This window comes from Heliangelus exortis, chromosome 2 (assembly GCF_036169615.1).
Source record: "Heliangelus exortis chromosome 2, bHelExo1.hap1, whole genome shotgun sequence".
Classification (NCBI taxonomy): Eukaryota; Metazoa; Chordata; class Aves; order Apodiformes; family Trochilidae; genus Heliangelus; species Heliangelus exortis.
This window is the reverse complement of record NC_092423.1, coordinates 111952521-111965355: the sequence shown is the minus strand read 5'-3', so window position 1 is coordinate 111965355 and position 12835 is coordinate 111952521. Positions and strand designations below refer to the sequence as shown.

Below are 12835 nucleotides of genomic sequence, written 5' to 3'. Positions count from 1 at the left end.
GTGAAAAATGGAAGACTAGGGAAAATGTGGGCCCTCTCCAGAAGGAAACAGGACACATGATCAGGCAAGTGACTTATCCTGCTAAATAGGTACAGGATAAATTTTAGACGGAAAGAGGAAGAAGGAAAAGCTCTTATTCGTAGGCTTTTTCTTTGTGGATTTATCTACTGCAGAGTAAAGAGTAAAAAGCACTCTGGTGACATTTGCTGTTTCATGCCTGAAAGTAAGTGACAGTGTGATGTAAAGAATCATAAAAGTAGCCTTAGGCACTGAGGGAAAGATTCTGCTCTTTCACAATATCAATATCCGCAGCACACAGCCATAATGGGCAATATCTATTTTAGAGAAAAAAAATTGGTCCAGCTCTTAAGAATGTATGGATTAACACAGCAAACATGTCATTACCCAGCCTTGCTTATAAATTATTCATTAATTAGGAGAAGAGGGTTCCCTGTGGTTCATAATATATAGCTTACATTCTTAGAAAATGAACATTCAGCTGGTTATGCTCCTGCTTATGCCCTGTTCATAGAAAGCATCATTATTAATATTATTGAGAGAAACAATGTTGGTTTGTGCCAAGATTGTAATAGAAGAGATGATGAGTGCAAAAAATAACTGCACAAAATGTGGAAAATATAACTGCAGTTAGCTGAGGACAGTTATGTGTTTTACATGCATCTCAGACAGAAAGATTTAAGCAAAACAGAATTTTTAGACCCTTTCCTAATTTCCTCTCACCCTGCCTAGCAAGAGCTTCCTTATTACAACAAAGGTGGGGACATTCTTAAACAACAGCAAAACTCTTTCTATTTTCATATCATGATAACATTTAAGTTTTATTGTGCTCTTAACAATTCCATAAGTAAAGCTTCTGGCATTTCAGCTATTTATAATAGGGCAGCTGGAAAAAGAATTTTCTTCCTTAACTGAACCAGGTCGACAGTGTGCATTTTATAGCATGCTTTGAAAACTGTATGCATGAAGATTTCATTACTAAAGATCCCTAAATGATTGCCAAGTCTTACATCAGACATGGTTTGCTTAGGTGTGGATAGTTTCTAAAGCTGATTTCAAAACAATTACCTTAAGGAAATCCATTTACTCCCACAGTTGGTCCATTTTGGATTACTATATGAGGGAGGGGTTTAAAAGAAAGAGCATTTCCTCTGTTGCTAACTATAACCAAGCTGATTTAATGCAGAAATCATGGAGATTACATAGAGATTTATTATGTGCAGTAAACATAGGAGAAAAAACATTTTTTTCTTTTCACGTGACAGAATAATCTTCTGAAAGGATCACATGAAAATAATGGGTTTAGCCTGCATTAACTACCTGAAATTCATCCTCCTGCCCAGGAAGAAACAGCTTCTTTCTGTTGTCCTTGCCAAGAGTTATTGGTCCAGCTACTCCTCTGTCTCCATATATCCAGAGAATGATATTTGCTTCACTTCCTGCATTTCCTGTCAACACTGACACTTTCCATTCATCATCTGAAGGAAGGGGACACTCAGCACCTTGGGGATTTCTCATTTCCTCTGTGAAATACAGAACGTTAGCTGGAGATGAAAATCGACATGAAACTGCCAGTTGCTGTTGTTACTTCAGCACGTAAGGAAACCATAACAGAGAAGGGATTGTAGTTTTTCATGGCAAGTGAGATAGTCTGAAAATACTGATTTATGTTTCTTGTCTTAGACCAAAATGTACTGATTAGTTGAGCTACAAGAATCAGCTGGAAAATAACAAGTGTCTCTCACATGCACTATCATCATCTTATTCTTTATACATATTCTGGTTAGGACAGGACAAGGATGCTGTGATGCAGAACCACAGCCATTAAGTTGACATTTCTGGTTCCTTAGCTTGACATTTAGAAATGAGTAGAATTACTTGCAAATTCTCCTCTAATGCCTTGTGCTGGGACGTTATTAGCAGAATAACATGTCTGGAAATACAGACAATTTTGATTTCAAATTAAAAAGTGATTCAGGAAATTATCTTTCTTCGTGTTAAATATTAATTATATGCAATGAAATATTAACAAAAAAGCACAATATATTCTTGCCCAATATGTACAATGCCAGCATTTGTGCTAAGGCAGTTCTGCATGAATGAGACAAGAGCAACACAATATCACTTTATGAATAAAATTCAGAGCTTTAATGGCTGATCAAAAACAATTTTGGAAAACATAAATTTCACTTTAGAATAGCACCTAGTGATCCTTCATCTACCATTAAGAGGAAAAAAAAACCACAAATATATACATGCAAGGATGTCAAATGGCAGCTCTGCACATGAGATACAAAAACATAGACTCTCTTAAAATGTAGTTTTGAGCATTCTAATCAAAGTGGAGTTTATGAACATCCTACGTCTGGAAAACTACTTTTCAATAATGAGACCCCTGTCCATGAAGTCCTTACCCCCAAGAGTTTATAATCTGTTGTGACACAAGAGATAGATATAAACTCTAAATCTGAAAACATGAACAAATGCATTACATATATACTGTGTCCTGCAGGGATTCCCAAACTGCTCTTCATGAAGCCTTTTCATGCAACTGCAAAGAGACTTTTTAATATGCTATCCATAATGAATATAATCTGTGCTGCAGAAAAATTTCTTTTGTATCCCCCAGCTCATTCTTCACCCACTAAGCAGCTTTCTACAAAACAAGCTTTTGGAGACCAGAAGCTCCAAACACATAATGGAATTCACTTACAATTTTGCAGGATTCATAAATAGCCACTGATATGGATTTGTTGAAGAATTCCCAGTGCACCACTGCTTGTGTTCCTGCTGTACTACAGACCTACCTATCAGAGCCTTTTGCTTTTTTATTTGTCTGATTAAAATATTGTACTGGCTTTCTCTGGGATGGGGTTTTTCCCTTCGCTCATTGAACTGCTTTTAACTGAAAGGAAAAACAAAACAAAAACCCAAACCTAGCCAAATCACAACCTAAAAAGCCCACAACAACCCACACCAAACAGAAAAACAAGGGATGTTAAAGCAACCACTCACCACCACCAGCATGACGCCCAGCTAGTCCCTGAGGAATGAATATTTTGGAAATCCTCCTCTCCAATTTTATTGCAGAGCATGACAGTATATTTGTTATGAAGTATTTCTTTGGTCAGTTGGAGTCACCAGTTCTGGTTGTGTCCCCTCCCAGCTTTTTGCCATCTTCCCCTCTCCCCACTCCTTACTTGCTGGGAGCAGCAGAGAGGAACTCAGAGGAACTCAGAGAGGAACAGAGAGGAACTCAGGCCTCTGCACTGCTCAGCAACAGCTACAACATTGGGGTGTTATCTACAGTGCTCTGGTCACCAGGCTAAGACACAGCACCAGGCAGACTGCTATAAAGGAAATTAAGTTCACCCCAAGCAGGATCAGTACAAATAATAAAAAAATAAAGCCATACCTAGGACATAAATTTTCAAAATTTATCTCGCTGTGGTTTTTTGTTTTTTGGGTTTGTTTGGGGTTTTTTTGGTTTTTTTTGTTTTTTTTTTTTTTTTGCTGGCATTGAAGGCAAAGTGAAAAACAGTTTTGAATCCTTGAGACTTGCTTCTTTAATAACCTTTTATGAGAAACACCAAATCCTGCTGAAACATCACTGAAGTAATTGGATAAGTGAAGAAGGATCGATTCAATACTGAGACATGGTCCTGATCTCTCCTTTAAATTTCCTCAAATGTCACTTTTATGATATTAAATAAATGTGTTTTTTTCAAGTTGTCCTGAAAAGGAGTTACATAGTTTTTTGGATCCTATAGATTAAAACAAGACAACTAAAGCACCAGACTTGAATTATGATCCATTAGCTTTGAACCACTAACTCATGTGGAATATTTTCAGAAGGGATTACAAACTGATTAAGATCCAGTAAAAGGTTCTGTAATAAAAAAGGTCTAACTTCTGGAATCAGGGGAAAGCATGATTTCAGGCCTGGTAAAGATCCTAAAACTCTGTTAATTAATTTTCAGGAAATTCAGGACTGTAGTAGTATGACTTTTACAGCAGTGCTTCTAAAAGTAGTAGTATGACTTTAGAAAGTTTATAGAAATTTAGAAACAGGCAGCAGTGTCATAATAATAATAATTGCTTTAGTTGAATTCATCATCATAATTGACAGCAAATTATTCTGAAGGAAAAAAGAAATACACCAAAACCAAAGCAAAAGGAAAACATCTGTTCACCTGAATAAAATCTTAATTAGATTTGTTTTTCAACAATGGAAATAACAGAACTATAGGAAATTAGTTGCTTTGATATAATAAATAACTAACTGCAGATACCTAGCTCTTTACCTGTAACTTTGAAAGCTAAAAAAAAAAAAAAAAAAAAAAAAAAGAAAATTTTTATGAAATGTAAAGGTATTCAAGCAGCATTCAAGAATTCAAGAAGAAATTCTAGGCTTCTTGTATGCTTAGCAAAAGAATTCCATACTCAGGCTATTGCTACCCAAAGCAGCACTCAGGTACACTGCAACTTCAAACTACTGCTTCTTGAAAACAATTCTAATGCCTAAACAATTCACAGGCTTGGAATGCTCTTTGCCTTGTAATTTACTGGCTCTTCTTGCAAATGGAAATCAGTAGCATTGATTTGCTACAGGCCAAAAATATTTCAGTGAAAAAAAAGAGGATTTGATGGTTACCCTGCATTAGTCAAGGGAGTTTACATGCTTTGTGACACTATGCTGTAAATCTACTGCAACAAAAATTCACCCTGATAGGCCTGCACGTAGCTGATGAAGCCACAATCCCCACACAGTTTCATTAAAATAACTATATTTTTTTATTTACCTACCCTAAATCTAAAGCGAAAGAGAAAATTATCTTCTTCCAGAAGATCATATAACTAAGGAGAACTTTTGAAATGAACAATAAAAAAAAAATCTCTAAAGATGACGCTTGAAAATTATAGTTGATGCATTTTTATTACATGTTTTTATGTCATCATTTCTAATGTAAAAAAAAATGGAAATGAGGTCAAATTTTATTTTTATCTTATTTTCTTTTGTAGGTATAATATGTTAAAAAAATCATAGTAACTAACACTATTCAGGATATTCAGGAAAGGAACATAGAAGCTATAGAAATCATTTTTCACTAGTGCAATTTGTTAATTAAGACCAAAGACGTTCTCAGTGTCACAGATTGAGTTTTTGTCATGGAATCTAATGATGAAATGTCTCCCCTTGCCTTCACTGTCACACAGACACATTTCTACCACTGAAATTTAACCACAATTTGAGGAACAAACAAAGAGGAAATACCCAGTACCAAGTCATATGGGAAATTCCTTAAGATTCTTGCATGCCCCATAGTTGATACCCAATATGAAACAAGTCTATGTTTTCAACACAGCTCTTGATTTTGGCTTGATTTTGCAGCTAGTAACAGCAAAATAAAAAGTTTTTTAAAAAAACAATTTTTGAATTTTTGCTTTCAGGTTTTTAGTGCCTCAACTCCTTTATCCCTAAACTTTGTGTTTCTTTACACACATATATATTATTTCTCTTCTGCTCTGGCAGCACATTTGATCAGTCTCTAGTCTATTATGTGGTGTCTGGCATACATTTCAGCTGTCTTGTCTCTGGCATTCTATTTCCATCCTAGAAGCTGGGCCCTGCCATAATCCTTCCACAATGAGAGAAGTTTTGTTAGGAAAAGAAAACTCACACCATAACAGGAGAAGCCTGTAGCACTGTAGTTTTCAGTTTAATTAGCCCTCATTCAATTATTATTAGTGAAAACAACAACCAAAACACAGCTACTGGTTTGCAAAGTCTTAAAAAAAGATGGCCTGGCCAGGATTAATCTGCTCTGAGTCTGGATACTCAGCATATTGCTGGATTTATGCTCAGTACAAACTCCACCCTTTCTTGAACGTTAATAGCAATTGAAAAAAGAAAATTAGTGTTTAATGAATATCAGTTTAAAAATTAACTCACCCCTGTATGTCAAAAATCAGCTACCTGTAAAGTATTCTAAGTTAAAACACTGTAGTAAAAATTAGTATTTTCTCTAAAGGGCAGAGTAACTTTGATATTTCTCTTCATTTTGCATAAGCAGAGTCCACATTTATGAATGTCAGAAATACATCTTACAAGGGATTCTAGAGCCTGTGAAACCAGTTTTGCAGCTGATACTGCTTCTATAAAAGGATCTTTTGTATCTAACCCTAAAAACATCCAGCTTCTTTGAAAACAACTTTGATGGCTTGTGTATTGTTATCATAGGTTTTAAATGTAGCATATCTCTTCAGCTTTGGGAAGTTTTGGGAAGCATATCAACACTTTGGGAAGGCTTTGTGATGTAATAATACCAGATGAAGTCTGGTAGATAGAAATGGGAAATGGGTCTTTTGAGATAAGAATGGAAACAAAGTTGCCAGAAACAATTAATGATAATAAATAATAATTCACACCTATGTTTGAATTTAACCAGGATACTTTTGAGGGAACTGAATTTATCTAAAATCCTTCCTGATTCATCACATTCTACTCTACGAACAATGTTTTGTTCACATTGCTAGGCTTCTGATGTAAACTTTGAATAGCAGGGTGAGGACCAAGCTCAAAACCAAATCAGTAATTCAAGTGAATTATTTGGCTGATATATCCTGAATGCCATGGGGACTATCTTTGACCAACTATGCCTCCCATAGCTAAAAATCTAATAGAATTTTGTCTTTAGATTTATTCAAAGTACTAGATAATTTTCACCATGTGAATGTGCCTCAATGTGCTGTGTGGAGCTCAGTAGTTTCCATTTATCCCTTTTGCTTTTCATGGCTGTGCAGACAGAGTTCTTGAGTACATTGAAATAAAAGAGAGGCAGGAAGTAAATGTAACTGTCCCCAGTCCTTAAAAGATGTAACCATTCCCTATTTTGCTTAGTTCCTTAGTCATACTTTCTTTAGTTACTAGGATATTGAATTTTCCTGTAAAACTTTTGCATTGGGGAAATCATTGTTTAGACCATCTATGCACATTCTGTAGCTAAAGAATAAAGCGGTTCATTATTCTAATAAAACACATCTGGTAGGCTGCCATTCAGAAGCATGAACTGAACACTTTATCTGTTCCTACCTGCCTAAATTTAGAGCAGACACAAGATAATGCTTTATCACAACCAGTTTGTAAACTGTTGCTTACTTGAGGATGGAAAAGTTGAAAGGCTTTGGGTTACAGGCTTCTGGACTTTTCCTGGTTGGAGCTGAGATTCCCTGAATTCTTTCTTCTCTTGATTGGGTACTGCAGATGTTCCCATAGGCTCTTTCCGGCCAACTAAAACAATGAAATATGAATTCTGTCACTAGCTACATATTGTTTGCTTTTTCTTGCTTGGAAGCTTCTCATATGTTCAACAATGAATGCCAGTAACAACTCTCACAACAGTTCAACAGAGTGAACATCAAAATCTTGTCTTTGTCTTGCAGAGCCACCAGCAATTACCAGCTTTTACTGTTAGCAGTATGCCACAAACAGTGGAAAATATACCAATAAAAGTCTATTTACTGTTTTGAAAATCCAAGTAATGATTTAATATCAATGTATGAATAAAACGGTCTCTAAAAATGTAGATAAATCTACTCCGCTTGATATTTCCTTTCTTAAGAGTGGAAACTCTAAAATGAAAACTACTGAAGGCCATTTCTGATACTATGAAGTGGCACACTGATAATCTTGATTGCTCTCATAGAAAATATTAGCTCCTTTTATCTTCCTTTTAGTGAGTAACAGGGATTCAGGAGAACTCAAGCCTGTAATGAAGTAACATTTAGCTTTCTATTAATGGCACCCATAAGTCCTGCTTTGTTGAGTATTTCCACTGAAAACCCTGCTCTTCCAAAGATTAACAAAAGAAAATACTTTCCTCATTTCTACAAGGACACAGTGACTAAAATATTGTTGTCACCTTGTAGCAAGTAGAGATGGTCAGGATGTCAAAACACGGATTATCATAATGCTTTTGTATCTCTCAGTATTAATAAAAAATAGAACAATTTATAAGAAGACAATTAATAAGAAAGTATGTTGGTACTTTCCCTTTGCTGATGAAAGCAGTCAGGTGTCTGGCAAAAATCTGACTGAATTCTCAATTTCAAACTGATGTCCAGTTTAACATTTTCATGAAATACTTAATTCTTAATCTCTGAGACTTTACCCATCAGATAAGAATACAAATATTTTAATTCCACTCTTTTTTGTAGCTATAATCCAAGTCAGTTGGCTATGTCTGGTAATCAAGTGTTCAGCAAATTAAACTTTTCATTCTCTTCTGGGAGAAGAGGCAAGCAGACAACCCAGGGTATACTGAGAGCTAACTTCTGAGTCCTGGCTAGTCCCAGCTCCTTTGTGACTGCAGTAGCTCTCATGTCTGACTATGGGACAGAAGAATCACATAATCAATGTACTAGTGGTGGAAATGCAATGTATTTTGCATTTTAGAAAAAATTACTCAACCCTGCCAAGCAGGTCCTCCCAGAAGTCCTATAAAGTCAGGAAAGACTGTGGAATAACTGACAGGAACACTTTTCCCAAGTGCTCACAATATAAGGCCAGAACAGGGAAGAAACAGTATTTCAACTCCATCTCCACCTTGTTATCTGTTTTGATACTTTCGCTCAAAAGCTTTTTTGTTGAGTAAAAAAATAAATATTAAAAAAATTCTTTTGCATTATCTATTATTATAAAAAGAAATAAAGAAAAATAACTAGCTACATAGGAGATTTAAAGTGTAGACACAACAAACTTCTCATCTTTAAAAATACTGAAACAGATCGGAGGTGTCAATTTAGCTCTTACACTTTTGCTTTGAATTTGTCATGCAGAAAGTCTAATCATTAAAGTAAACTGTAGAATATTAAGAAATTACATACATTTGATGGCCTGTGGGTAGAAAAAGATGTTTCTCTCTCCAGTTTTAATGACTGGCTTAGTCTGGCCATCTGGCAGGAGACCAACATATATCCCCTTATTTCTCACTGATTCCAGACTTACAGATCCAGTTTCCAAATTCTTCTCAATTTTAAAGTGACAGTATTCATCACCTGTGCCCTAGGAAATTGAGAACAGAAATGCAAATTCAGCAATTGAATTGATGTAGCTAGAAATGTTAGATGTTTCTTAAGAAACCTTCTAATAACATATCAGGTTAGCTGGAGGTTCTTCACAATGTCCTACACTACTACATGCACACACACACATATATATATATATACATATATATACACACATATATATATATATGTTCTCTTAATTGTTCTTTTTTGAACAGAAAGATCAATTACATAATTTGAGAATATAAAAGATCACATATGAAAGCACTCTTACTTCTGTTAGGATTTTGGCAAAGTATAGTATATTTTCAAAGGAGTTACCCACTAAATCAACTCTAATTTGTTCACAAGTGGGTTTTAGCATCAATTTTTTTAAACTGGAAAGGCCTGTTTTTGCTCTGAGATATTCAAAATTATTTTATCAGTTTATATCAACAAACAGACATAGGATTAACAAGCAGTGACTCTAATGAGCAAATACTAATGTCTCGTTCTCTTTTTTTTTTCTCTCAGATGTAAGTCTGCAATATTTAAATTCCTAATACGTGAAGAATATTATAAGTTCAAAAATCAAAATATTTCAACCACCTCCCAACCCCAATTGTAGTAATAAATATCCTGTTGAGTTATTTAAAGAATAAACTCAATGTAGTTGCCTGATGAAGAAAAAATAGCAGGTTATTCCTTTCAGATAAAATAAAACAATTTGTAAAAGCTAGGATGTTAATATCACTTCAACATCTTCCAAATTCATACTTGGATAAGTGTGGTGGTTTAGTATCTACCAAATCTTGACAGAGTAATCAGATACTTAACAGCAAATAAATTTTAACTGCATCCACACTCAACCATTCAAAAATATAATCAGATCTGTACAATCAAGTTCCAAATAGATATGCAGTTTCTCTTGTTCTACTTTTCTATCTTTTCTTGAGTAAATGAAGGAAAAGCTCTGAAAAAATTACGTCTCACCAACCTTTTATCCCACTTGAATCCAAGCAAGTAAAAAAATATTCTCTGTCACTGACAATTGACTCAAACCCTTTGTAAACAGAAGTACAAAAACAAACAAACAAAAACCAACAAAACCTGCTTACTGTTCCATTACACTGGTCATCTTTGATCTTCAGATACATTCTTGGGTTTTTCACACTTTCAAACATGCAGACTCCGGAGTCAATTTTATGCACTTTCCAGTAGGATTCCTTCTTCTGCTGACATGCTCCACTGCAGCTGCCATCAGGTCTAAGGGATAGAGCCTGGCAGAGGCTTGTGTTGAGCAGAATGATGGCCCCATGGTAAAACACACCCTTCAAATCAGAGACAAGTCCTTTGTTAATAGCACATTTTTCTCCATATTAAACTTGGACATTGATATTGTTCGCACTGATTTAAGTACTTATTAATGTATTTCTGTATATAAAATGCAAACTAATAAGTCCCAAGTAATTAAAGCATACCTCCAGCCTTCCAATATTTCCTTCATTCTCTGCAGGCACTAATTTGGATAGTGGAAATCCTTCCCTATGTCTCAGCCTCCCTGCTTTTTATTGTGCAGCAGCAGCACAGCTCAACACCCAGAGGACGAGTGGGCAGCGAGTTAAGGGACTTGTTGTGGTTTTTTTTTTCAAAGTTAATCATTTCCCATGCAGCTCTCCTTTATCTACCTACCTTCCTGCTTCCCGAAGGTTTACTAAAAAGATTAGAAATGTACTTTTCCCGTGCAGCAGCCGACCCTGTCTGCACACAACCAGCTGCAGCATCAGCACCGCTCGCCGCACTAAGGAAAAACTTCCCCAGTGCCGCCTCCCTCTTAAACTGTAGTTGAGCTCCACCTGGTGGGTGGTTGAGCTCTTCCAGCTGGCGATCCTCTGACATTTGATGATAGCTTTCAACAGTTTGTTTGAGAAGAATATCTTCTTAATTTCCCTCTGCCCGCCTTACCTTGACATGCACAACGAATTCCTTGGAAAGCCCAGCGTATCCTGTTGTTTCATCACCCGCTTTGCCTTGAAGATTGAAGGTGACAGTGTGACCTGGCTTGCTGGCTGACTCAAGAATGGCACAACCATTGGGTTGGAGGTGAACACAGAGCTCACAGCAAGCCTTGTCTTTGCTCTGACAAAGTCAAAGTAGAAATAATAAATTATAGGAACTGCCAGATATAGCAAAACTCAAAACGGAGAGCATCACAATATAGTTTCTGTATTGTTTAATATTGACAGTCTAGAATGAAAATGTCTATATTTTTCAGGTTTGCAGTGCTCATAGCAAAGTCCTAAAATTGTGGACTCTGGAACTTCAAAGCAAGGAAACAGTTCATCTTCAGATGTCACAGAACTGAAGATAACATGAGAAATACCTCAGTGCCTCAGTCTGAGTTAGTCTCAGCCTTCAAACATGGCAAAGGAGGCTGGAAAATCGACATAGACAGGAAATTAACTACAGCAGCTCTCTGGCTTCCTTCATTTGCCACAGTGATTTTCCTCATTTCTTTATAATATTCCCCCAGAAAACACTCCAGGAGTCATAAGTTTTACATGAAAGAGTACTGCAACACACTATCCATGCTTGTCTGTTCAGGTTTGCAGGCTGTGTGATCCCATTTTATAGAAAACACGGTATCCCTAAATACATATTTAAATATTTTGTCAACTCCACCATCACTCTCATATTTAAATAAGAATAGGATTTTAATAAATGTAAAATGCTAATAAGGAGCCCAATATTAAAATAAATAAGTAAATAAATAAATAGCCTTCTGGCTTACATAATCTAAAGTATTTGCAGCATCTTTAAGACTTCAAAGAATGAGCATTTCTAGAGAACATTTCCATTTCCAAGACACCACTCTCTGAAGAAAAAGCTTCAGACTCAAAAATCCTGCTTATTAGATTCAATCTATTCCTAAAAGTAGAGGAAAAAATGTTTGGATTTTAGAAGTGGTTGTGAAACAAATGAGCCAGCATGCCCTCAAAATATAATTAAGTATGTACTAGAAGATCAGTTGCAATTTTTGTATTACCAGTCTGCCTTACCTTTACCTATCTTCATTCCAAGAGTGCCAAAAAGTTTTAAATGACAACAATTTTCACATTCCCTGGGAAAATAAATGTCTTGCACAACTGAAAATAAGGAAATCGAGTTCCATATTTTCTGTAGGCTGCTCAAACTTCAAAAGGTTGTCAGTAGCAAAGCAGAAAGGAGAAAGTTCAAATTTAAGTACCCAGTTAATAACCTCCCTGTAGTAAGATACACTGCAATATGACAGCCTGCAAGTGTTTCTCTATATTAGAATTAGACTAATGAACGTGAATGCCAGAAGTCCTGCAAGGAGGGCTGACAGTTTGCCTGGCAGACTAATGCTATCCTGGTTGGAAAATCTTACTCTACTGAGAGTACTCTGTTCTTACTACTGCCACTGTACATCATGTAAAAGAAGAACGGAACCAGCTTTGGCTATGAAATTATTCAAAGCATAAATATGGAAGAACTAAAAAAAAGTGAAAGGGAAACAGCCTCTCCCTTCATCAGCAGGAGTGTTTCATCAGAAGGAACTAATTTCTACAACTTCTTTTGCCTACATGTATGCTGCAAGTGCTGAGAAAGAAAGGCAAGAGTAAGACTTTGAAGACAGCATGAAACAAGTCAAAATGGATCAAAACAAATCTGGAATATCTCAGTTGGGTTATAACAGGCATGTTACTTAGAAGAAGATCTAAAGGAAAAATGGGCATTTAAAAACAGTCCT

At 35.9% G+C, this 12835-nt stretch overlaps 1 protein-coding gene across 1 annotated transcript in view; it reads right to left on the bottom strand.

The window, feature by feature from the left end:
- RP1 (RP1 axonemal microtubule associated) overlaps positions 1-12835 on the bottom strand; it is a 168579-nt gene that overhangs the window by 117261 nt on the left and 38483 nt on the right. Inside the window, exons 14-18 of the mRNA XM_071737560.1 lie at positions 11029-11202; positions 10182-10394; positions 8905-9082; positions 7178-7309; positions 1339-1541 (exon numbers count right to left, since the gene is read on the bottom strand). Coding sequence (XP_071593661.1) covers positions 1339-1541; positions 7178-7309; positions 8905-9082; positions 10182-10394; positions 11029-11202 — 900 coding nt within the window. The remainder of the gene's footprint in view (positions 1-1338; positions 1542-7177; positions 7310-8904; positions 9083-10181; positions 10395-11028; positions 11203-12835) is intronic.